Here is a 26,496-nt window from a genome sequence, read left to right on the forward strand (position 1 = left end):
TCTTGTCTGGAAATATTCAGTAACCCATATTTCTTAGGGCTCATTCATTCATCGGATCCGCAAAAAAACGGATAGCAATTCAGTATTTTTGCGGACGCATAGAAACAGCAGAGGGCGCCATAACAAGTATGTGATAGGAATATGTGCGCAGCAGGAGAAATTCTTTCCACGTAAAATTATTGTTTTGCAAGTTCTAACAGAGAGTTTAAAGGCGTTCAGCCCATGATTAATGTCAAAAATGAAAAATCAGACATCATATAGTACAGGACAAGCTATTTCTAACAAAGTAAGAACCAGCCCTGTACCTCCACATTCATTAGATTTATTTCAGGCTGGTAGCTCAGGAGCATACCCTTCCTCAGGGAGCGTCCTTTCTGCTGCAGCTCTCTCCCTATCACAGCTTAAGGTGGTGTGTCCTTACTCAGGGGAGGTGTCCTTTCTGCTGCAGCTCTCTCCCTAGCACAGCTCAAGGTGGTGTGTCCTTACTCAGGGGAGGTGTCCTTTCTGCTGCAGCTCTCTCCCTATCACAGCTCAAGGTGGTGTGTCCTTATTCAGGGGGAGGTGTCCTTTCTGCTGCAGCTCTCTCCCTAGCACAGCTCAGGGGTGTGATATGGCTAGTGACAGTTGAAGAATGGAACTGAGCAGGTGCCGTCACCTCGGTGAGGTGGACACAGAAATAAGGAAAAGAACAAACAGCAGGTGGCGCTATATTGATAGATTTTATTAAATAACTCGGTGAATATATTACATTTTTTAGAACATATAATTACAAAAGTATTCAGGTCCAGGTGTTGGTTTGAAAAATGTTGAATATTTTTTGTGGGACTTCTGATGAACCAGAAAGTGAACTGGGTTTTGTATTTGGGTGTAAAAATTGGTATAAGTGGATTGTATGGTCTGGGTCCCTTCCAAATCACAGTCAATAAGTTTTACAAATTCTGTGAGCTCCACGGAAAATTGAAAAACGTAATAAACATTACTTTACTTTATCCAGATTTTGAATAGTGCAAGTGGAACATTAGTATATCATATATAACACACTATACTGTACATTCCTAAGGCTGAAACCTCCAGCGCCAGGTTCTGCTTTGACCTGTAGTTCTACAGGTTCGGTCTGTCTATACCATTCTTGAAACAACTGTGAAATGACTTTGGTACAAGATTCTGCAGGTTCCAGTAAATACTGATAGCTGTCGCCTTACAGAGACCCATAGCTGTATCCGACAATGGACAATGGACAATGCTTTACATGCCATGGATATTTACTGAGTGCCAGACTTTACTGAGTGCCATGCTTGTGCACTAAACCAGATCATCAGCAAGTGCTCTGGTGAACGACACATGCAATTTGAATGTAGACCTACAGCGCAGCTCAGGCCCCTTACGGTACGTAGATGACTGGTGATATCTCAGTCACACTGCAGTCATTTATTAAAAAACGTTCTTACGCTCTGTGCTGCCCCTGTAGTCACGCTCATGATCTCCGTCTTCTAAATCGGAGAACTATAGAGTGGAGTTTCTCAACGTTTCTCAACTGGGGCTTCACCAGCCAGATCGTGGTGGTGCCTGAGCTTCCTACTGGTCAAGGGCCAAGCCAAAATCCAAAATGTACCTTTCATTTGTCTCTTGAAGCCTGTAATAGAGTAAAAGGGGCACGAAAATGAATCGGTTATGTTTCTAATCTAGAAATGGGTCCTTGCCTCTCCCGCCCTTCTCCATAGGCATTAAATATTAACCCATGTGAGATGTCATGGGTCATGGGAAATAACATGATCCAAACAATGTTTGGCCAGCAGTTGAGGTATGTGAATGGTTAAATGTGAGGCACATTAATTAAGCTAAAGGTCTAGATAGTCTGGATGACTCCAGAATACAGGCTTGATACGTAAAGAATGCTTTAGTTTGGGATGTAATATTGGTGAGTAATAGGTTGCACTTCACTTGATATCATTGTTGGAAAGGGGTTGTTGGGGTTCAGAGCTGGACCTGGACATACCCCCTTTTTCACCCAGGCAGCCCCTCTGAGATGAGAATCGGAGCATTCCCGATGCTCTCCCTTGCCCTGCGCTTTTGGTTTACATTTTTACACTGCTAGGCGGAGGCTTCCTCCTAGCAGTGTTGCTGGTGATGTCACCTGCACTAATGGGTGGGGCTTTAGCGCTACCTTAACCGTTTTACAGGCTAAAGCCCGCCCATTAGTGCAGGTGACGTCACCGGGAACACTGCTAGGAGGAAGCCTCCGCCTAGCAGAGCCCCGGGTACACCACCGGATCTGCAGTAAAAGCCCTTGCCCTGCGCGATTCAGCCCAGGGCAAGAGGGAGCAATCTGAGCATGAACTGCTCCAATGCTCATCTCAGAGGGGCTGCCTGGGTGCAGAAGGGGATATGACAACCCCTATAAGAGAAATCATTAACGTAACGCTGCTTTTTTTTCACCAGGATGCGCAATGCACAGATTCAGTGCGACTTTGTGTCTGTTTGATGGCTTTATTACCAAAGAATTTAGTTTTTTGGAATGATTGAAATAAAAAAGCACAAATAGGCTGAACATATAATCACTTTTATATTAGTTTACATTTTTTAGAGTTTAGGTTTCTAGATGTTTTTCTATATTTTGTGAGTTTTTGGAACAATGGATTTTGATGACGGTATTATCTTTTACCTATTACCAGTTTTATAGCTACATGTTCACATTTATTCTCAGCTAAAATCATTGTCCGTTTTATTTTCTTATTTCAGTTACTGAACGTTGCTGTTATGTGTGCACTAGAATTGTACAGTTCACGTGTCCCCCATTATGCCCCATACTGTATTCATCATCACTTCATTTGTCGCACACAGTGTATATACATGTTCTTACTGAGCCGCATTCACACACAGGTTACATGTGGTACCGTAGCTCACTCCCACATACCGGTATATAGATTGCTAGCCATGTGCACAAAGCCTATACAGGGGTACACACAGTCCCTATGGTGCCGTACCATGGAACCGTAGCTATTCCGTGTGATTCTGCATGGTGGTTGCATATGGTACTGTATTATGGTGCCACAGGTCACCATAATATTGGGGGGGGGGGGGGGGGGTTTATACTGGAGTATACCTCCGCATATATTAAAGCATCCCACAATTAAGTCGCTGACTATGTTTCCATATAAAGTCTAAGGTGCGTGGTCTGCAGTATTATGGCTCCTAAGCGTCGTGGATTACAGTAATGTTTTGGCAAGCAGTTAAAGGGATTGTGTGAGATTAGGAAAGCATGGTCGCTTTCTTAAAAAAAAAAATATAAAACCACAACCGCACTTTTGTCTGTGACTCGTTCATGTGACTGTGGCTCAGATGTGACGCCAGACCCTGCAATGGATATAATTACCAGTGTAACGCAGCCGTGCTTTTCTAATTTCATACAACCTAATAACTGAATGACATTGAAATGTATTACATTGAAAGTAATTGGGCAGTGGACAGCCTCCGCCACGTCTTCTCTCCCCAGCATCTGCACTCAGTCCTGCCGAAATAAGTCAATTTGGCTGACATTAAGGGTCCATTCACGCGTCCGTAGTGCATTGCGGATCCGCAATACACCCGGCCGGCACCCCCCATAGAGCTGCCTATTGTCTGCAATTGCGGACAAGAATAGAACGAGTTCTATTTTTTTCGGGAGCTGCGGACCGGAAATGCGGATGCGGACAGCATACTGTGTGCTATCCGCATCCTTTCCGTCCCCATTGAGAATGAATGGGTCCGCACCCGTTACGCAAATTGCAAAACCGATGCGGACCCATTCTACAGAGGTGTGAATGGACCCTAAAGGGCATCTGTCAGCAGTTTTGTACCTATGACACTGGCTGACCTGTTACATGTGCGCTTGGCAGCTGAAGGCATCTGTGTTGGTCCCATGTTCATATGTGCCCGCATTACTGAGAAAAGTGATGTTTTATATATGCAAATGAGCCTCTAGGGGCGTTACCGTTACACCTAAAGGCTCAGCTCTCTCTGTCATCACGCCTGGCCCTGTCAATCAAACTGTAGAGGGTGCGGCAGTTGCAGAGAGAGCTGAGCCTCTACAAGTAATGACCGCCTTATTTGTATATTATTAAAACATGATTTTTCTCAGCAATGCGGACACATATGAACATGGGACCAACACGGATGTCTTCAGCTGCCAAGTGCACATGGAACAGGTCAGCTAGTGTCATAGGCACAAAACTGCTGACAGATGCCCTTTAATTTCATGGGTATTATGTCTCTGTGGGATATATATAAATCTAATGCTGAGTGCAATGCAACTTTCTGGTGCCTTCAGAAAAATGGAAAATAATGGCAAGATATACAGTATTATATATCTTGCCATTAAATGCCCAATTGTAACATTGATTGTACCTCTGCATCACACATCAAATCTCAAAGGAGGTGAGGATGACAATAAGACCTCATTCAGACAGATGTACTCTACTTATGGATATCTGCATTTCAGCACCAAGACCCTCTGTGGTTCTACTAAACTAAAGACTAAGGTGCTCATACGCCTTCACTAGGTGTTGGTCGATCGACTGTTTGGCTGATGGCTTCCCCCCCCCCTTACACATTCGGCCAAACATGTATTTGGATTCAATGGGGAGAGAGGTAAAAGCCGCGGCCAGACGCCTCTGACGGAGGATTATCTCCTAGGTGAACATGGATCCGACAAAAAAATATAAATTCGTCTTCTCTCCCTCAAAGTCAGCTGTCTGTGGAGAGTTTGGGGACCCCCCATACACATTAGACTGTTGGGTAGTATTGAAAAAAACGGCAGGTTTGGATGACCATGCAATAATGTGTATGGGTTCTTATCAGGACAACTGCAGTGGTACATTTGGAATATAAGAGTTAATCACAGAGACAATACCCCTGTCTGAATTAGGGCTTATGCATTTTAGGCCTCATGCACACGGCCGTTGCTTTGGGTCCGCATCTGAGCCTGCAGTTTTAGCATCTCGGATGCGGACCCATTCACTTCAATGGGGCCGCAAAAGATGCGGACAGCACTCCGTGTGCTGTCTGCATCCGTTGCTCTGTTCCATGGTCTGCCACAAAAATTTTACCTGTCCTATTCTTGTCTGTGTTTTGCGGACAAGAACAGGCAGTTATATTAATGGCTATCCGTGCCGTTCCGCAAATTGCGGAACGCACACAGACGCCATCTGTGTTTTGCAGATCCGCAATTTGCAGACCAGCAAAACACACAACGGTCGTGTGCATGAGGCCTTACTTTAACGATTATGTCATAAAATTGCAGGTTTAATTGACCTCTTTGAACTACCAGGTCCTGTCCAATTTCAATACCGACTTGAATGATCAAACTGGACACGAATCCTGTTGCTGAGCATCATGGTTGGCCTGAGCGTATTTTCACATTGATATATATAGGACAGGTGGGTGTACCTGTAACTCATTCATCGCGGTATCCTTTAGGTACAGTTTTTCTTTTTGTACAAACCAGTATATTTTCTTTGTTTTGGATGACCCAACCGTTACGGGTTTTTGGTTGGATTAGGGATGCACTCCCCACAATTCATTCACCATAGACAGAAACTCACGTATGTGTTTATTAGCGCTGGCGCTATCCCTGTGTTCAAAATGAATAGCAATTCTAAGTAAGTTGTAATACATTTAACCATTTGTCAGAAAAATGTATGTTTATCTTAAGTAATCAAATTAAAAAGATTTGCATCAACCTATGTTCATACATATTTTACTCTGGATATTTATATTTGATCATGCTTTTAATATGTAAACTATTGTACGAAGATCAAAAAAATAAAGATACGTTCAATAAGGTAAACCCGATTTCCTCAGCACGTTCTGTGATACTCTTACAAAGGCCTTATAGATAGAAGATACTCTCACAATGTCCTTATAGACAGACGATACTCTTGCAACGTCTGTATAGATAGAAGATACTTTCAATGTTCTTATAGACAGAAGATACTCTCACAGCATCCTTATAGATAGAAGGTACTCTCACAATGTCCTTGTAGTTAAAAGATACTCTCACAATGTCCTTGTAGATAGAAGATACTCTCACAATGTCCTTATAGATAGAAGATACTCTTACAGCATCCTTATAGACAGAAGATACTCTCACAATGTCCTTGTAGATAGAAGATACTATCACAATGTCCTTGTAGATAGAAGATACTCTCACAATGTCCTTATAGATAGAAGATACTCTCACAGCATCCTTATAGACAGAAGATACTCTCACAATGTCCTTGTAGATAGAAGATACTCTCACAGCATCCTTATAGACAGAAGATACTCTCACAATGTCCTTGTAGATAGAAGATACTTTCAATGTTCTTATAGACAGAAGATACTCTCACAATGTCCTTATAGATAGAAGATACTCTCACAGCATCCTTATAGATAGAAGATACTCTCACAATGTCCTTGTAGATAGAAGATACTATCACAATGTCCTTGTAGATAGAAGATACTCTCACAATGTCCTTATAGATAGAAGATACTCTCACAGCATCCTTATAGACAGAAGATACTCTCACAATGTCCTTGTAGATAGAAGATACTTTCAATGTTCTTATAGACAGAAGATACTCTCACAATGTCCTTATAGATAGAAGATACTCTCACAGCATCCTTATAGATAGAAGATACTCTCACAATGTCCTTGTAGATAGAAGATACTTTCAATGTTCTTATAGACAGAAGATACTCATACAATGTCCTTATAGATAGAAGATACTCTCACAGCATCCTTATAGATAGAAGATACTCTCACAATGTCCTTATAGATAGAAGATACTCTCACAGCATCCTTATAGATAGAAGATACTCTCACAATGTCCTTGTAGATAGAAGATACTTTCAATGTTCTTATAGACAGAAGATACTCTCACAATGTCCTTATAGATAGAAGATACTTTCAATGTTCTTATAGGCAGAAGATACTCTCACAATGTCCTTGTAGATAGAAGATACTTTCAATGTTCTTATATACAGAAGATACTCTCACAGCATCCTTATAGATAGAAGATACTCTTGCAATCTCCTTATAGATACAAAATACTCTCTCAATGTCCTTAGAGATAGAAGATACTCCCACAGTGTACTTATAGATAGAAGGTACTCTCACAATGTACTTATAGATAGATGATACTTTGACAACGTCCTTATAGATAGAGGATACTTTCAATGTCCTTATAGACAAAAGATACTCTCGCAGTGTCCCTTACAGATAGAAGATTACTCTCACCGCATCCTTATAGATAGAAGATACTCTTGCAATCTCCTTATAGATAGAGAATACTCATATTTATCTTATAGATGGAAGATACTCTTGCAATGTCATTAGAGATAGAAGATACTACCTACAGTGTACTTATAGATACAAGGTACTCTCACAATGTCCTTGTAGATAGAAGACTCTCACAATGCCCTCACAGTAGTAGCTTCTCAGATTTTGCCCATAAACATTAGATGTATATAGGCCGAACCAACTAACCTTCTAATATGTACAGGAGTTTCCAAAATCGTCCCCAAAGAACCAAGTATTGGGCAGTTGGATTTCAACATGCCCAATCCTCTTTCTCAGGTGAGAGGTGCTGCTGTTCGAGGTGTCTGGCAGCAGCGTACTCCCTTCACCCCATTGACCTGCACGCTTGGCTTGTTTATGAGGGAGTCAGGTGAGATATCTGTTGGCTTCATGTCATGTCCATATACAAGTATTAGGCTGGAGATAGATGACTCCTGCGGACACACGGCATACAGTTCATGCTGCCCTGAAATAGCATGTGATCCTGTCACGCATTCTGATGATTCAGGTCGCCTGGCTGCAACATGATCGTCAACGGTGATTCCAATTGACTCTTTGAGCTGCCATTTAACTACCGTAGGTGACGGACGTTCTTTAATGAAATGTGGCCAAAGTTATTGACTACATCATCACAGATTGAATATGTGAAAGTGACCTCTAATAAAAACAGTCAGGGTGCTTCAAATAGCTTAAAATAATAAGTGGTACTATTATGACCTCTTAAAATGCCCACTGTGCCCGTTTCACATATACCCAGTCCCTTTACAGCTCTCATTTACCTCCATGCCCCGGTGGCTTCTTGAGATGACATCAGTGCTATGGCCAAAAATTGTCTGTGAGGTCACCAAAGGGAGAGACAAGTCAGCAAGGGACTGGAAATATGAGGCTCTGGCATGGTGGGAATATATGGAGCCTCCTATCTTGTATATTAATGGAAAATCCCTTTAACACACCCTGTACTAAGATGTTAAAGGGCTTATGCAGCTTTTACTAAGTTACGGCCTATCCTCAGGATAGGCCATGGCTAGCTGATTGGCGAGGGTCCAACAATCTTCACTCTCAGTTCGGTGCCGGCACTATATAGTACTGCTACCATTGAAGTCAGTAGAAAATGTGCTGCATTACACAGTTGATGGAGCTGTGTAGTTTCAGCACAAACGTTTGCCGCCAGAGCTTCACCCGAACAGCTGATCGGCATGGGTGCAGGGTGTTGGACTCCCACAGATCAGCATCCAGTAATAGCTGGCCAACCCCTTTGAACTTAAAGGGCTTTTCCCACCTCAGACACTGATGGCATATTGCCAGAATATGCCATCAATGTGAGATAGGTGATGGTCCCACCTCGCAAACACAGCCGCCCTTCATTCGCCGATACAGGAGTTCCAAAAACAGCCGAGCGCTTGCTCAGCTATTTCCATCAGTCCCATAGAGGTGAATGGAGAGGTGGCCATGCTCGCACGGTGCGCTCTCTATTTACTGCTATGGGACGCCATGCACGCGTGGTGTGCTATCCTTCACTTCTGGGGCCCCCCCCCCAGAGGTGGGACCCGCACCTATCTGATATTGATGGCATATCCTAATGACATGCCATCAATGTCTGAGATGAGACAACCCCTATAATACAAAACTATTGTCACTGTGAGGTTGAACAGGTCGATTGATAATAATCCTTCTGAGAAACCAGAATGTCATTCATAAAGCATCCATTACTCTGTTATTCCACCTGGAAGCAAATAAATAAAATGGGTGCCACCATTCTCTCTGTCAAGAGTGCGTCTCTACAGCCTGATAATATTAGGAACGATCAGTGTCGGCCACTATAGGCACCGAGGACAAGAGGACTCTACCCAATTCTCCGTTTATTCAGACATTTCCAGGAGGAACAGCATAATGTGTTGTAGAGTTTTAAGAAAAAGGTGTTTCATTATTGGCATTACATGGTGAATTCAAGTATTGTCTACGACAGGCATGCTCAACCTGCGGCCCTCCAGCTGTTGTAAAACTACAACTCCCACAATGCCCTGCTGTAGACTGATAGCTGTAGGCTGTTCGGGCATGCTGGGAGTTGTAGTTTTGCAACAGCTGGAGGGCCGCAGGTTGAGCACGCCTGGTCTACGACATATGTCAGAAATGCTGACGAGTCCTTTTTAAGCTAAAGTAATAGCACAATTGTAGCATAATTTAGGACACAAATTCCTCTACATGTTCTGAGAAAATGGTAGGTACAACAAATCTCCCAGAGCGTAACTGGTACAACTGGTAAATACCTGATGAGACAGACTGGTGACAGCAGAAAAGAGAAGAGCAGTCTGTCAGCGGTCGTCTGCTGCTATTTCCCAATGTCCGGCCACATTATTACTTCACAATTTTAAAAATAGACTTCGGATGTCGGCATTCCCATCTCAGAGCCACGTGTTTCCTTACAATGAATATTTATTTCATTAAGATAAATTATTACAATTTATTGGAGAGGATTTTTTTTTTTTTTTTTTACTTTTACGCTGTATTATATAGGTTGATAAATGGTAATATGGAAGAACTGTTTGGTGTTGCCATATGTCACCCACATTCAGAATTCTCCATATTGTGGACTCTTTCCTGTGTTGATGATATAGGACTCTGTTATGTGATCTGTAGATGCATAGCCTGCAGACACCCATGGGTGCTAAAAGAAGCAAAACCGAGCTGTGACCCGTCAAGGTAGGGATCCTACAAGACCTCCGAAGGTGTCCGGGCGGGATCTTTGTTTTACTACAGTAGCTCATATGTGAGATTGGACCAAAGGGGCCACTGGGGCACCCATGACTGTCACCCTTTGCTCTTCCTGGGACCATTTTTGGTAGAGACCAGTAACCACTGTATATCGGGAACACCCCACCAGACCTGCTCTGACCCAGTCACCAGGCTAGCAAAATTTTAACCCTAGTTTTCCAGGTTTAAACCCTAATTTTTCCTGCTTCCGATTTCTTACACAGTATGGATGACACTGGTTTAGATCTCATTCACTTTGCTATTTTATGATGGCACAGATTTTCCACAGTGCATGCGCCCCATGTGGACATCCATTTCACACCCTGCCCCAGTACTACTGGGCATCTATCCCATACTCTATGCTGCTGAGCATTAATGCTTCTCTTCCTAATCGATTCCCAAACCACAGGGCTGGCAAAATAAAGTTAGATATAAAACAGATATGCTGTAAACTGTCCCCCTGCAGTGGAATACAGTAGAAGCAATGAGGATGAGGTTTCGCCTCCACATGCTGCGGAGATTGCCCTGCATTGCAGATATTCTAAACCCACAGCATGGCAATGTATGTTGGCATGAGGCAGCTGGTTCATCGGCGGCTTGATTATACGAGCCGATTATCGGCAACGAGCGTGTGTATTCCCCATAACTGGCCTGAAATCGTGCAGTGTAAGGGTCCATTCACACGTCAGATCCACAAAACACGGACATCAGCGATGTGTGTTCCGCATTTTGCGGACCGCACATCGCCGGCACTTAATAAGAAAATGCCTATTCTTGTCCGCAATTGCAGACAAGAATAGGACATGTTCTATTTTTTTCGGGAACGGAATTGCGGACCCGCAATTCCAGATCCAGGCAGCATATCGTGCGGCCCCATAGAAATGAATGGGTTCACAATTCCGTTCCGCAAAATGCGGAACAGAATTGCGGACGTGTGAATGGACCCTTAGGCCCCTATCACGCGAGCGAGTTTTCCGTGCAGGTGCGATGCGTGATGTAAGCGCGCAGCGCCCACACGGAATCCTGACCCATTCATTTCAATAGGGCTGTGTGCATCAGTTCTGCGTTGCGTGAAAAACGCAGCAAGTTCTATATTCTGCCCCATAGAAGTGAATGGGGCTTCAGTGAAAAACGCATTGCATCCGCGTGGAAAAAACTGAACGCAATCACAGACAAAACTGACTGAACTTGCTTGCAAAATGGTGCGAGTTTCACTGAACACATATAGACCTAATCCGTACCGTTCGTGTGAAAGGGGCCTAATAGGGCCTTTAGATGGCCTGCAGATCGCCACTGCCCTTCTAGTGCCCGGGTACAGTGCACTAAGGCCCCTTTCACACGAGCGTGACAGATTAAGTCCAGATGCGTTCAGTGAAACTCGCACCATTTTGCAAGTTCACTCAGTTTTTCCCGCGCGGGTGCAATGCGTTTTGATGCGTTTTTTTTAACGCATTTCACATTTGCGTTGTTAATTCCGGTATTGAGATCTGGCAGAGGGTTCTGGTTCTCAATACCAGAATTAAACGGATCCGTTTTGATTTTGCACATGAGGACTTTGTTACGTGAAATCAAAATGGAAGAAAAACGGATCCGTCACTAAATACACTGAAAGTCAATGGGTGACGGATCCGTTTTTTAGGCTCAGTTTTTATGACCAGACACAAAACCACAGAAACTCCTAGGACCAGGGGCGATTCTAGCTCTTCTGCTGCCTGTGAGGCGACTTTCACACTAGCGTTTTTACTGTATCCGGCAGGGATCAGCAAAAACACTTCCGTTACTCATAATACAACCATCTGCATTCGTTATGAACGGATCCGGTTGTATTATTTTTAACATACCCAAGACGGATCCGTCATGAACTCAATTGAAAGTCAATGGAAAACCGATCCGTTTTTTATTATGGCAGAGAAAACGGATCCGTCCCATTGACTTGCATTGGGGGTCATGCCGGATCCATCTTGCTCCGCATCCCAGGACGGAAAGCAAACTGCAGCATGCTGCGGTTTGCTCTCTGGTATGGGAACGCAACTGAACGGAATGCATTTTGGTGCACTCCGTCCTGTTCAGTTACGTTTTGTGCCCATTGACAATGAATGGGAACAAAACTGAAGCGTTTTTTCCCGGTATTGAGCCCCTATGACGGATCTCAATACCGGAAAACTAAAACACTAGTGTGAAAGTAGCCTAAGGCCAAATTTTAAATGCACCCCCCTCCCATAAAAAAATAGTATGAAAGCCAAGTAGCCACCAAACTTCCCAGGGTTTCTACGTGCATATACCTATATAGCTCAGCTGCATGTACATCGCACGTATAACTGTTCTGGACAAACACACACAGCTCTGCTGCGTGCACCCTGTACACATACACATTCATCACACAACTACACGGCACTGCTTCATGGACACAGCATACATAACCTTTCTTCATACACACAGCACTGCTACATGCACGTTTTGCTACATGCTACTATGTGCATAACTGTACACCACAGCTCTCTACATAACTGATCTGCTCATACACCGTTTCTACTGCAAGCTATATACATGCATGCTGCATGCGCACGTACTTTCTACCACACACGCTCTGCTACATGCTATACATAGCTGCATGCACCCGTACACACAGCTCTGCTACATTCATACGGCTGCAGGACCTAGTACACACACAGTATGCAATGTATGTTGCAGGCCCACTTACAACAATCTGCAAACATAATACATGCTGCACATTGTATAAACATAGGCTGCTACATGCTATACTTGTAACATGTACAACACAGCTCTGCTACTTGCTATACGTGCTGCAGGAAACCTGTACACACACCGCTGATGCTACATGCTATACTGCTGCAGGCCCCTGTACACACACAGCTCTGCTACATGCTATACTGCTGCAGGCACCTGTACACACACAGCTCTGCTACATGTATACTGCTGCAGGCACCCTGTACACACCAGCTCTGCTACATGCTATACTGCTTCAGGCACCCTGTACACGCACAGCTCTGCTACATGCTATACTGCTGCAGGCACCCTGTACACACAGCTCTGCTACATGCTATACTGCTGCAGGCACCCTGTACACACACAGCTCTGCTACATGCTATACTGCTGCAGGCACCCTGTACACACACACAGCTCTGCTACATGCTATACTGCTGCAGGCACCCTGTACACACACAGCTCTGCTACATGCTATACATAGGTATGCTGCACGCGCCTTGTACACACACAGCTCTGCTACATGCTATACTGCTGCAGGCACCCTGTACACACACACAGCTCTGCTGCTCCTCTCTGTAGATACATAACCCGCGTCCTTGTCACTCTCACACTTTTCATAACCAAACTCTTGGCTCCTCCCCCACGTGACTGATCACGTGCCCGTTACGTCATCTAGCCCTATAGGATCCCGCTGTGGCCTCTGGTTGTAGCAGAGCGAGAGAGTCATGGGGATTGGGGAAGGTGACGGAGCCTCCCTGGTGACCGCCGCCTGTAGTCAGGTAAGAGGGGCAGGGCAGCAGCAGCTGCAGGTCCGGTGAAGTGTTTATGTGGCCCCTGCACAGGGAAAGTGCGTCACACTGAGAGGCGAGCAGAGCCCGGTGCGGTTATAAGTGTCATCTGCACTGTGTGTACATGGTCGCAGTGCAGTCCATAGGAATACACTGACGTGTAAATTTACAGGTTTTGGAAAAAAAAAACAATAACACAAAATTTATTAGAAAAAAACTAAGCTATGGTGGCCGTGAGCCCTTTATCTAGACCCTTTGAAGTGCAAAATTGTGTAAGAGTAGGTTCACACTAGGGGCAGAGGATTCCGGCAGGCAGATCTGGACGCAAACTGCTGCGTTTGTCAGACGGCTCTGGATGCGGATCCATCTCACAAATGCATTTCAATACCAGATCCATCTTTCCGGTTGTCACCCGGAAAAACGTATCCGGTATTCCCCAACCCCCCCCCACAGATTTAATGGTATGTGCGGACGAAAAGAACGGATCTGTTTTGCCCAAACACTTGGGGCCGGATCCGGCATTCTGGCAAGCGTTCAGAATTTTGGCCGGGGAGAAAACTGCAGCATGCTGCGATATTTTCTCCGACCAAAAAACGTTAGGGTACTTTCACACTAGCGTATTTGTTTTCCGGTATTGAGTTCCGTCCTAGGGGCTCTATACCGGAAAAAAAATGCTTCAGTTTTATCCTAATGCATTCCGTTCAGGATGCATCAGTTCAGTCCCCTTTACGTTTTTTGGCCGGAGAAAATATCGCAGCATGCTGCAGCTTTCTCTCCGGCCAAAATCCTGAACACTTGCCGGAATGGCTGATCTGGCATTAATTTCCATTGAAAAAAAATTGCCGCATTGACGGATCTGTTCTTCCGGTCCGCGCATGTGCAGACCTTTAAATCTGTGAAAAAAATAAATACCGGATCCGTTTTTCCAGATGACACCAGAGAGACGGATTCGGTATTTCAATGCATTTGTCAGACGGATCCGGCTGACAAATGCATCTGTTTGCGTCCGGATTGCCGATTCTGGCAGGCAGTTCCGGCGACGGAACTGCCTGCCGGAATTGCAAGTGTGAAAGTACCCTAAGAGGGACTGAACTGATGAATCCTGAACGGATTGCTCTCCATTCAGAATGCCTTAGGATTAAACTGATCAGTTCTTTTCCGGTATTGAGCCCCTAGGACAGAACTCAATGCCGGAAAAGAAAAGCGCGAGTGTAAAAGTACCCTAAGGCCTCTTTCACACGAGCATGTCCGGATAAGGTGCGGATGCGTTGCGGCAAACCCGCGCGAGTAGGTACGCAATTGTAGTCAGTTTTGACTGCGATTGCGTTCCGATGTTCAGTTTTTATCACGCGGGTGCAATGCGTTTTGCACGCGCGTGATAAAAAAAACTGAATGTGGTACCCAGACCCGAACTTCTTCACAGAAGTTCAGGTTTGGGTTAGTTGTAGTGTAGATTGTATTATTTCCCCTTATAACATGGTTATAATGGAAAATAATAGCATTCTGAATACAGAATGCATAGTACAATAGCGCTGGAGGGGTTAAAAAAAATAATTTAACTCGCCTTAATCCACTTGTTCGCGCAGCCGGCATCTCTTCTGTCTTGTTATGTGAGGAATAGAACCTTTGATGACGTCACTACGCTCATCACATGGACCGTCACATGATCTTTTACCATGGTGATGGATCATGTGACGGACCATGTGATGAACATAGTGACGTCATCAAAGGTTCTATTCCTCACATAACAAGACAGAAGAGATGCCGGCTGCGCGAACAAGTGGATTAAGGTGAGTTACATTTTTTTTGTCAATTTTTTTTAACCCCTCAAGCCCTATTGTACTATGCATTCTGTATTCGGAATGCTATTATTTTCCCTTATAATCATGTTATAAGGGGAAATAATAATGATCGGGTCCCCATCCTGATCGTCGCCTAGCAACTGTGCGTGAAAATTGCACCGCATCCACACTTGCTTGCGGATGCTTGCGATTTTCACGCAGCCCTATTCACTTCTACGGGGCCTGCGTTGGGTGAAAAACGCACAAAATAGAGCTTTCTGCGATTTTCACACAACGCACAAGTGATGCGTGAAAATCACCGCTCATGTGCACAGCCCCATAGAAATGAATGGGTCCGGATTCAGTGCGGGTGCAATGCGTTCACCTCGCGCATTGCACCCTCGCGGAAAACTTGACCGTGTGAAAGGGGCCTAAGAGTACTTTCACACTAGCGTTTTTCTTTTTCAGCACGGAGTTCGGTCAAAAGGGCTCAATGCCGGAAAAGAACTGATCAGTTTTATCCCTATGCATTCTGAATGGAGAGCATTCTGTTCAGGATTCGTGCTATGGTTTTATCTCCGGCGCAAAAAAATTAAGACTTGCCTGAATGCCGGCATTTTTTCCCATAGGAATGTATTAGTGCCGGATCCGTCCTTGCACAGACTGAAAAAAATAAATGCTGTATCCATTTTGCCGGATAACACTGGAAAGACGGATCCGACATTTCAAAGCATTTTTAAGACTGATAAGGATCCTGATCAGTCTTACAAATGCCATCAGTTGGCATACGTTTTGCCGGATCACTCTGCCCTAAGGCTGAAATTGCAATTGTTCACAGCATTTTTTTACATATTATTTACAGCATATTAAAGGGAACCTGTCACCGGGATTTTGTGTATAGAGCTGAGGACATGGGTTGCTAGATGGCCGCTAGCACATCCGCAATACCCAGTCCCCATAGCTCTGTGTGCTTTTATTGTGTAAAAAGAACGATTTGATACATATGCAAATTACCCTGAGATGAGTCCTGTCCCTGAGATGAGTCACGCACAGGACTCATCTCAGGTTAATTTTCATATGTATCAAATCGTGTTTTTTACACAATAAAAGCACACAGAGCTATGGGGACTGGATATTGCGGATGTGCTAGTGGCCATCTAGCAACCCATGTCCTCAGCTCTATACACAAAATCCCGGTGACAGGTTCCCTTTAAGGCCACCGGCACACGTTCCGGAATATGTGCGGAAAAAAACGCAGGCTCGTATACAACCAGCGAGCGTATGAGATTCGACAAATCTTATGTATGCTGTTATGTTTGCGGTTTTAGCTGCAGATTTTACCCTTTTCCACTGTTCGAAATTTCAGAATTTGGCGTGGATATGCTGCAGAAACGCAGATAAATATGCACAGAAATTTGTGCGGCTCTTATGTGCGTTCTTCTGCGCTCGTGTGCAGGTCCCCCTAGGGTACAACTATGCTGGTCACGGCCAGGATCGCAGGGGCATCGCAATGTCGCAATGATCCCATAAAAAATAAATGGGGTCGCACCTGTGCAGTGACTTCCACCCCGGAATCTCAAAAGAGCTGTACCGTAGCTGTCCCCACATCTCTTGTGGTTTTTTTTTTTTTAACCACCCCATTCCCCCTTCTTGCCAGACTTGCACCCCCTTCACTCTCCGACCTCAGCTGCCTATCTTGATGCTGCTGTAGTGGTGACCTGCCCCCTCTTGCATCACATGATCAACTGACATAAGACATGGAGAGCAGGTCACTGCTGCAGCCGGTTATTGGCTGGAGCAGCGTCGAAGTGAATGTTTACTGCGGGGGGGCGGATCCAGGTATGCTTCTATTTGTAGCTCTAGCCAGAAGGAGGGAGTTGTCACCACCCCAAATGTTTTTTTTTTTTTTTTAAATACTCATCATATTATATAATAGTTATAATATATATTATATAAATAATATTATCATGCATTATAATATCTATTGTGGAATAAAGTACACACAGTAAGGGATCCATTCACACGTCCGCAAAACGGGTCCGGATCTGATCTGCAACGTTGCAGAGCGGATCCGTACCCATTTATTTTCAATGGGGCTGCAAAAGATGCGGACAGCACACAGTGTGCAGTCTGCATCCACACTTCCGTTCCGCCAAAAAATAGAACATGTCCTATTCTTGTCCGCAGACACTGACAAGAAAAGGCATTTCTATTTAAAGTGCCGGCCGTGTGCGGTCCGCAAAATGCGGAACGCAAATGGCCGGTGTCTGTGTTTGGCGGATCCGCAACTTGCGGACCGCAAAACACTTGCGGACGTGTGAATGGACCCTTAAACATATCAGTTAGGGCTCATGCACACGACCGTATGTATTTTGCGGTCTGCAAAAAACGAATCCGCAAAAAATACGGATGCCGTCCGTGTGCATTCCGTATTTTATGGAACAGCTGGCTCTTCATAGACCAGTCCTATCATTGTCCGTAATGCGGACAATAATAGGACATGTTCTATTTTTTTTTTATTTTTTTATTTTTTTGCGGAATGGAAATACGGACATACGGAAACAGAATGCACACGGAGTAACTTCCGGGGTTTTATTCGGACCCGTTGAAGTGAATGATTCCACATACAGTCCGCAAAAAAAAAAAACACGGAAAGAAAATACGTTTGTGTGCATGAGGTGTTGGGGTACCTCTGGGTGGGTGTTTCACTTCATTACCTGCATTTGAAGTATATGGTATTGTTTCCCTTTTTAGATGTTCCTTTTTTTTTTTTTTTTTTGGGGGGGGGGGGGGGGGTCTTTTAGTACATGCCAGGTCTTGTGTCTCTAGATCGTTATGTTGTCTGTTGAGGGATGATATCTTGACTACAACACTTATCATCTTCCTGCAGGGCGCTCCTGTTTCCATTGGCAGCATGTTCTTTTGGCAGGAGACCATCGGAGCGCTGTGTGTTTGTCTTCTCATTACCATGCGAGAATAGCTGATTTACTTGCTCAGCATGAACACAAGTTATTATCGGACACTTATATGGCTCTGTTCACATCTGCAGCACTATTTTACCCGTGAAAACAACGGATGCCGCCGTGGAATCCGGTAGATCGGGGATGCCTAACCTGCGGCCCTCCGGCTGTTGCAAAACTACAACTCCCAGCATGCTTGGACAGCCTGCAGCTATTAGGGCATGCAGGGAGTTGTAGTTTTGCAACAGCTTCAGGGCCGCAGGTTGAGCGTTCCTACAGTTTTAGGTCAGTGGGCGGCTGCTGCCATTGTCTGTCATGCAGCGGATCCAGCACTGCATATGATGCTGAGCCTTACAGGTATCTTGTCCTTTAGGTTAAAGGGGTTGTCCCATTATGATAACTTATCCCCTGTTCACGAGGATGGGGTCCCCCTCGCCAAGCATGCATGTCCGCTTCTTTATGAAGCTCTATGGGGCTGCTGCAGATAATTCTGCTATCTGCAGCAACCCCATAGAGCTGAGTGGAGCGACGGATATGCGTGACCAGGCTGTAACCTGGCAGATGACGATATCAGAGGTCTGCAGCCTGAACGCCTAAGCTTGTGCAAGCACACGAGGATCTAAATGCAATGCAACATTTTAATTTAATTTCTTTTTTTTTGGACTGTCTGTCTCTGTTAGGTCACCATGAATCTCCACAGAAAAATCGGCAAAGAGCTGAAACTTGCTTAGAGTCGAACATCTAGAGAGGAAGAACATGGACAGCACCTCTGAGCTGCCGTTGATGACGCTGTCTGCTGGAGGCAATATGACGGAGTCCCTTGGCGATCTAACAAACACCACAAACGGCAGCCCCCCCATGTCGATAAACAGACTGTTCCCCGCTCTGTTGGAATGTTTTGGCATCATCATGTGCGGCTACATCGCGGGTAGAGCCAATGTGATAACCGCCACACAGGCGAAAGGCCTCGGCAACTATGCTTCCCGATTTGCACTGCCCGCACTTTTGTTCAAGAACATGGTTGTGCTGGATTTATCCGATGTCAACTGGTCGTTTCTGTACAGCATAGTCATCGCCAAGGCCTCCGTCTTCATCTTCGTCTGCGTGTTGACTTTGTTGGTGGCAAACCCTCAGAGTCGTTTTAGCAAAGCTGGACTCTACCCTATATTTGCAACGCAAAGCAATGACTTTGCCCTTGGCTACCCCATAGGTGAGCTATCTTGTCACCTTTGATTGACCTGAGTTGGGTTCACAAGTGAAGCGCTCTCTTTGGAACCCAGAAATGAGGAAACCCAAAATGTAATGTAGGTGGTCCTGTTTTAAGAGCCAGGTTCTTGGACTAAGGTTGCATTCACACAACAGTGGAAAAAACGGCAAGGTTTTAAAGGGGTTGTCTGGGTTCAGAGCTGAACCCGGACATATCCACATTTTCACCCAGGCAGCCCCCCTAATATGAGCATCGAAGCATTTTATGGAGTTCCAGTGACGTACCGGGCTCTCCATAAGAACTGCCAGGCGGAGGCTTCCGCCCAGCAGTGATGTCACCGGCACTAGTGGACTGGCTTTAGCTCTGCCCTACCCTGTAAAATGGCTAGGACAGCGCTATAGTCCGCCCATCAGAGCCGGTGAAGTCACCGAATACACTGCTGGGTGGAAGCCTCCGTCCAGCAAAAGCCTTTGCCCTGCGCAATTCATCGCAGGGCAAAGGAGAGCATCGGAGCATAACAGGGCTGCTTGGGTGAAATTCTGGATATGTCCGGGTTCAGCTCTGAACCTGGACAACCCCTTTAACGGATGTTTTTTTTATGTTTGTTTTTTTTTCCCCACTGATGCCTTTTTGAGAAACTGATGTTATAAACGTTCCCCCTTCAATCGTATGGGGGCTGTCGGTCCATGAGAACAAACAAGATAAAATAGAACATATTCTATGTCTGTTTTTCACTGTCCGTCAAAAAAAAACTGCCATTTGAATAACCACATAGATTACCATTGCTCTTATAACGGAGGTGTGACAGCCATAAAAAAAAAAAAAACATCCGTCACCCTTCTGCCTGGAAGAGGCACCTAATGGGTGGAGAGCACACAGGAGTTCTCAATAAACTTTACTCTGTCCACGCAAACTTTAGGCACAAGTTAAGGCCTCATTCACATTTCCGTTTTTTCACTGATCTCTGCTGGCCGCAATTTCCAGTATTTATATTAAAAGTGACTATAACCCCCCCCCCCCCTCCCCCTCATCCTTAAGAATACACCCATGTGCTGCAGTACCCAGGAACTTCAGGTGTAGACAGCCCAGGAATCCCAGGGAATAGCAGTGCTGGACTGGAGGGCCAGTAAGCCTCCCTCCTTCTTCCTCTTATCTTACAGAAGCGGCGAGCAAGTGACTGAGCTGATTGGTGGAGCCAATCCACCATCAGCTCAACGTGCAGAGGAGAGGGAAGACTGCTCCTCCTCTGTCATAGAGCGGGATCCTGGCTGCAGAGGACAAGACATGTAGGCCAGCGGCATTCAGCTTCGATGGCTGCTGCCTGCTCCACACATCTAGAGCAGGCATCCTCAAACTGTGGCCCTCTAGCTGTTGTAAAACTACAACTCCCAGAATGCCCTGCTGTAGGCTGATACCTGTAGGCTGTTCGGGCATGCTGGGAGTTGTAGTTTTGCAACAGCTGGAGGGCCGCAGTTTGAGGATGCCTGATCTAGAGGGAGCCATCTCACTGCGCTCTTAGATATCCGCTAGCAATGTGCCGCCAGCCATGTTTCTTTATAAGACCCAATAGGCAATTTACGGATTGCACTTTCCATTTGAGGGTATGACCGGACGTGCCTGACAAATGTACACCGAATAAACGGTCTGGTTCCGACAGTACCTGCCACGTTCCAACCACAGAAAGGCAGTGCTGTGTGGCCGTAGCCTAATGGTCCGTCATCTCTTCTGCATGCGTTATTTTGGTATGCTTCCTGTGTTCTGACTTGTGTTTCTTCTTACTGTTTTCTAGTTGATGCCCTGTACCACTCCCAGTATCCCAAATACCTCCAGTACATATACCTGGTGGCACCTGTATCCCTCATGATGCTGAACCCTTTGGGGTTTGTTTTCTGCGAGATCCAGAAATGGAGAGACAATCCAAACACTTCACAAAGCAAAATGAAGATTCTGGGATTTGCCCTCCTCCGTGTCTTCCAGAACCCTATAGTATTTATGGTATTTATAGGCATCGCCTTTAACTTTGCACTTGGTCAGAAGATTCCTGTCTACTTGGAGAATTTTCTGGACGGCCTGGCCAGTTCCTTTTCTGGCTCAGCTTTATTTTATCTGGGCCTTACCATGGTTGGTCAGACCAGCAAGATGAAGAAATCGTCTTTTGTTGCCTTGCTGCTACTTATCACTGCAAAGCTGTAAGTGTGATTTACGATGTGGGCTTATTGGGTGCGGAGGTGACGGGCCAGCGGTTTATTACTGTATTCTAAAACGTTTTATGCGTTCTACCAGGTGATAAGCCGTATTACTGGAAGTCTTGCTCCTTTACTTGCACGTTCTGCTGACTCTGCCCATTTTTCTTCTTTGCATGCCCATTACAGAAGGGTTTAATCACTCGATTGTTTCATGCTTCTTAGTGTATGACCCCAAGGCGTGGTCGTGCTATGGTAGCGTCTTGGCTGCGGTGCTCTGAACTACCGCGGAGCCATACTAGCTGCAGTGAGCTCCAATTATCTAATTAGAACTGCGCTGTTTAGTCGGTCTGCATTGTTAATGCTGCAATACCACACGGTTATTAACAATGCAGAATGACTAACCAGTGCGGTTGTAATTAATTGGAGCCCACTATGGCCTTGCGGTACTGGACAGGCTCCTAAATTCCTGCAGACGCAACCCTATTCTGCTGTATAAGACGGCTTTCCTTTGCAGAACATATCATAACACTAGTCATACTCTTCAAACGAATGTCAGCTGGACCCACAGTCCTCAGCCGGATCTGTTAACCATCTAATGTGTATGGCGGTGTCCAGTTCAGTGGCAGAGATCAGGGGAAAGACTCCTCAGGCATATTGTATTTCAACATGTCCAATCCTATGTTCCCAAGGATGATAAGATACCGCCAGAGATGTCAGAAGCTGTTTATTCCCCACTCCGTATTGAAAACGAGTGCATGTGCTTGTGAGCTGAGTGTGCATGTGTACAGGAGGTGGGTAATGGCTGCTGGCCAAACAAGTGCTCAGCTGACAGCTTATCCAGGATGTATGATGTTAGTGCTTGGGATGCAGTTGCTTTGGAGGTGAAATCTTTACTTTTTCTTGAATGCATTGGGGGACACAGCACCATGGGTATATGCTGCCACTAAGAGGCTGACACTAGAAGTAAGAAGTGTTGGCTCCTCCTATCTAGGCTATACCCACTGCAGATGCAGGAGCAAACCATTTTTTTTCTAGTGTCTGTAGGAGGCAGACACAACCTGCTATTTTGTTATTTTATTTTTTCTTTCTTTTCCTTCTTTATGCAGGTTTTTCTCCTGCTGCAGGTGGGTGCTTCATCGTGGGCTGCCACTTTAGTTGCACCCCCTGTGGGTGCGTACTTCGGTACCGCTGGTCACCCAGTCCCCATTACTGCCGCCGCAGTGGCTTGCCAGCATTCCCACGGGCCCCGTGTTGAGTCTGCTGATGGGGTGACCCTGCTGCGCCTGAAAACGTCAGAGGGTAAGTACAGCTCTTTCCCCTCTCCCCCCTCTGGGCCACTGATCCCTTCTATCTTGGCCAGGGCATTTGTTCATGGGGCTCCTGGGACTCTTCCATTCAGGGACGCATGTGCTGGACATATGGGCCTGCAATCCTGCCTCCCGGTCGGTTCCCCTATTTTTCTGATGGTCTCCTGGGGTGCCGCTTCCTCGCTGGGGTCTGCATCTTTAGCCCTCCTGTTTCTGTGCGCGGTCGCCGGGGCTCTGGTCTGGTCGCTGGGGATCCGGTCCGGCCGCTTTAATTAATTTAGTCCCCGGCTTTTCGGCCTGCTAGGCTGCGACATATCCCCGCCCCTTTTTTTTTCTTCCCGGGCTTCGGCCTGACTCGTCCTCTCACTAGGAGGGACCTCCTGCTTGGCTCCTATCACAGCTAGGTGCGGTCTTTTCCTCTGGAGGAGCGGTTTCTTCTGCTGCTGAGAAGAGGGAGAAGAGGCTCCATCTTGCAGCTCAGAGCCTAATCGCCATTCGGAGTGTTCCTGTTCTCCCTTCGCTGCTTCTGCGCATTGTGGGGCACAGCACCTGGGGGCCTGGTAGGATAGCCTCTCTGTAGTTGGTCTCTTTTTGCCATCATGTCCTCTGCTAGTACGGACCCTAAAGCCCGGGTGCCTATTGGGGTGGCTATTTTTTATGCTTGCTCTAAGTGCAGTAAGGCTTTTCCTCCCGCAACCTAACTCGCTCTGTGCGCAGTGCGCTGCTCCCATGCCCCCTACTGATGCCCTGGCCCCCCCTGTGGTGGAAGTCCCTCCTGATTGGGCCACCTCACTGTCCCAGGCCATAGGCGGCCTTGCCAGCCTGTCCCGGTCCATGGTTCAGTCGCTGGACCGCTTGCCTGCTCAAATTGCGGCAGTCTAAGCCCCTCGCAGGGACCATGTTGCTAAAGGGGCTCGCCCCCGCTCTGACACCAGGTCCTGTAAAAGACCGCAAGTGATCTCGGCCTCGTCTCGCTCATCCTCAGCGTCCTCTGGTCACTCCCTGGACAAGTCTGAGGCAGGCGTGGGTCTCGTCTTCTGACGCTTCTGGGGACACCTCTGACTCAGATTCTGTATCAGAGCAGAGTTCTACTTTATCTGTGGCCATGCAGGACCTCATTAAGGCGGTTAGAGACTCTCTCCATATGCAGGAGGGTACTCCCTCCTCTTCTCAGGATTCTGTGTCCTTCCGCCGTTCCAAGCGTTCCGTGTTGTTTTTTTTTCTAACCACACGGAACTCGATAGACTCCTGGCCAAGGAGTGGCATCAGCCTGATAGGCGCCTGCAGATCTCTAAGGGTTCGGACGCTCTGTTTCATTTCAGTGCAGAGTCCGTAAACCTCTGGTCAGTCCCACCTCTGGTTGATCCTCAGGTGGCCCGTTTGGCCAAGGCCACCACCCGTCCCTTGGCTGATGCGGTTTCCTTGTCGGATCCCGCTGACAAGAAGATTGTTTCCTTGGCTAAGGCCGTTTTTCTAGCGCAGGCTCCGCTTTTCAGCCTGCTTTTGCCGCCTCCTGGGTCGCCAAGCCTGCGTGGTCTGGGCCAAGCAGCTCATCCGTTCGCTGCCGGATTCTGCTCCAGATGAGGTTTCCATTCTTGCCTCTCAGCTTCTCCAGGCTTCCCAATACCTATGTGATGTCTCCCTGAAATCGGCTCGCCGGTCTAGCAGGGCGGCTGCTAACTCTGTGGCCATCCGCCGTACGGTCTGGCTCCGTTCATGGGCGGCAGATGCGGCTTCCAAAAAAGCGCTGATCTCTCTCCCTTTGAAGGGTGAAAAGCTCTTTGAGAAACGCCTGGTGGAGCTTATTTCAGAGGCCATGGGTGGAAAAAGCTCCCTCCTCCCGCTCGGACAAAAAGTCGGGGGGCCTTCCTTCAAGGCCAGGCCTGCCTGTCATTCTTTCCCCAAGCCTTCAAAGCCCCAGTCTGCAAAAACCTCTTCTGCATGACTGCACTTTACCACATGTGGGGGGCCGAGTTGTGGCGTGCAAGCATGGATGACGCATGGATCCTGGAGATCGTCTCCTCTGGTTACAGGATAGAGCTTTCCACTCTTCCTTCCGGTCGGTTTTTAATGTCGTGTCCCCCCAAATCTCCTGTAAAGGCGGCAGATTTTTTCCGGGCCATTCATTCCCTTTAATCCCTCGGTGTGATCGTTCCAGTCGCCAATTCGGAACGCTTCCAAGAATTTTATTCAAATCTTTAGTCCCCAAGAAGGACGGCTCCCTCTGCCCTATCCTGGATCTGAAGGCGCTCAACCGCCTTGTTCGGACCCGGCACTTCCACATGGAGTCGCTGAGGTTGGTGATTGCCTCCCTGGAGGAGGGCGAATTTCTGTCGTCCATCGACATACAGGACGCATACCTCCATATTCCTATTGCCGTGGCCCATCAGCGGTTCCTTCGCTTCGCGGATGGTTCTCTGCATTTCCAAGGGTCTTCACGAAGGTCCTGGGTGGCAGTGATTCCCTACCTGGACGACCTGTTGGTGAAGGCTCCGTCTCTGGAGGACAACCTGGCCAGCCTCCGTATCGCCCTGTCTGTCCTGTCTCAGTTCGGGTGGTTGGTCACCTATCCCAAGTCCTCCCTGGTTCCCTGCCAGAGAATTGTTTTCCTGGGCATGACCTTAGACACTCGCCTCCTTCCCCAAGACAAAGTGACAAAGTGGTGGCTCTCCGAGATGCAGTGGTTCGCCTTCGCAAGCTGTCCCCTCTACCTCTTTGGACGTGCATTCCGTTTGCGCAATTCCACTTCAGGCCTCTTCAGCTTGTGATCCTGTCCGGGCCTCAACCGTCTGGTTCGTCTTCCCCATCTCGTCCGCAAGGAGTTGTGCTGACGGCTTCTACCTCGCACCCTATCTCTGGGCAAGTCCTTTCTTCCCCCTCGTTGGCGGGGGATCTCCACGGACGCCAGCCTGACGCGTCCCTCTCTGCTCAGGGCCTGTGGTCAGCAGCGGAATCCTCCCTGCACATCAATATTCTGGAGCTCGGGGCGATTTTATTTTTTTTTTTTTTTTTTTTTTCTAGCTCTCTCTCTCATTGGACACACCTTCTCTCCGGTCTTCTGGTCCGAATCCAGACAGACAACTCCACTGCGGTGGCGTACCTGAATCATCAAGGGGGCACCAGAAGTGTGCAGTCCACATTCCCGGGGTCGACAATTGGGCAGCAGACTCACTCAGTCGCCAAAGCCCCGACCCGGGCGAGTGGTCTCTTCACCCATAGGTGTTCTTCGACTCTGTCAACCTTGGGGCACGACGGACATAGACCTTTTCGCCTCCCGTCTCAACCACAAGATACTGCGTTACTTCGCGAGGTCCCGGGACCCTCAGGCGCTGGCTTCGGAGACTCTGGTCCTTCCTTGGTCCCAGTTCAGTCTCTTGTACCTCTTTTCCTCCCATTTCGCTCCTTCCCAGGGTTCTCAAGTGCCTGAAGTCGGCCCGGGTTCTGGCGATTCTGGTGGCCCCGGACTGGCCTCGC

At 46.8% G+C, this 26,496-nt stretch overlaps 1 protein-coding gene across 2 annotated transcripts in view; it reads left to right on the forward strand.

Annotated features, from left to right (window-relative positions):
- Nucleotides 1–13,446: 13,446 nt before the first annotated feature.
- Nucleotides 13,447–26,496, forward strand: part of GPR155 (G protein-coupled receptor 155) — a 37,233-nt gene continuing 24,183 nt past the window's right edge. For both annotated transcript variants that reach the window (XM_044303868.1, XM_044303869.1), the window contains exons 1-3: nucleotides 13,447–13,572; nucleotides 19,003–19,532; nucleotides 21,319–21,718. In XM_044303868.1, coding sequence (XP_044159803.1) covers nucleotides 19,079–19,532; nucleotides 21,319–21,718 — 854 coding nt within the window. In that variant the 5' untranslated portion in view covers nucleotides 13,447–13,572; nucleotides 19,003–19,078. The remainder of the gene's footprint in view (nucleotides 13,573–19,002; nucleotides 19,533–21,318; nucleotides 21,719–26,496) is intronic.

The sequence above is a fragment of the Bufo gargarizans genome, chromosome 8, assembly GCF_014858855.1.
Source record: "Bufo gargarizans isolate SCDJY-AF-19 chromosome 8, ASM1485885v1, whole genome shotgun sequence".
NCBI classification, from domain to species: domain Eukaryota; kingdom Metazoa; phylum Chordata; class Amphibia; order Anura; family Bufonidae; genus Bufo; species Bufo gargarizans.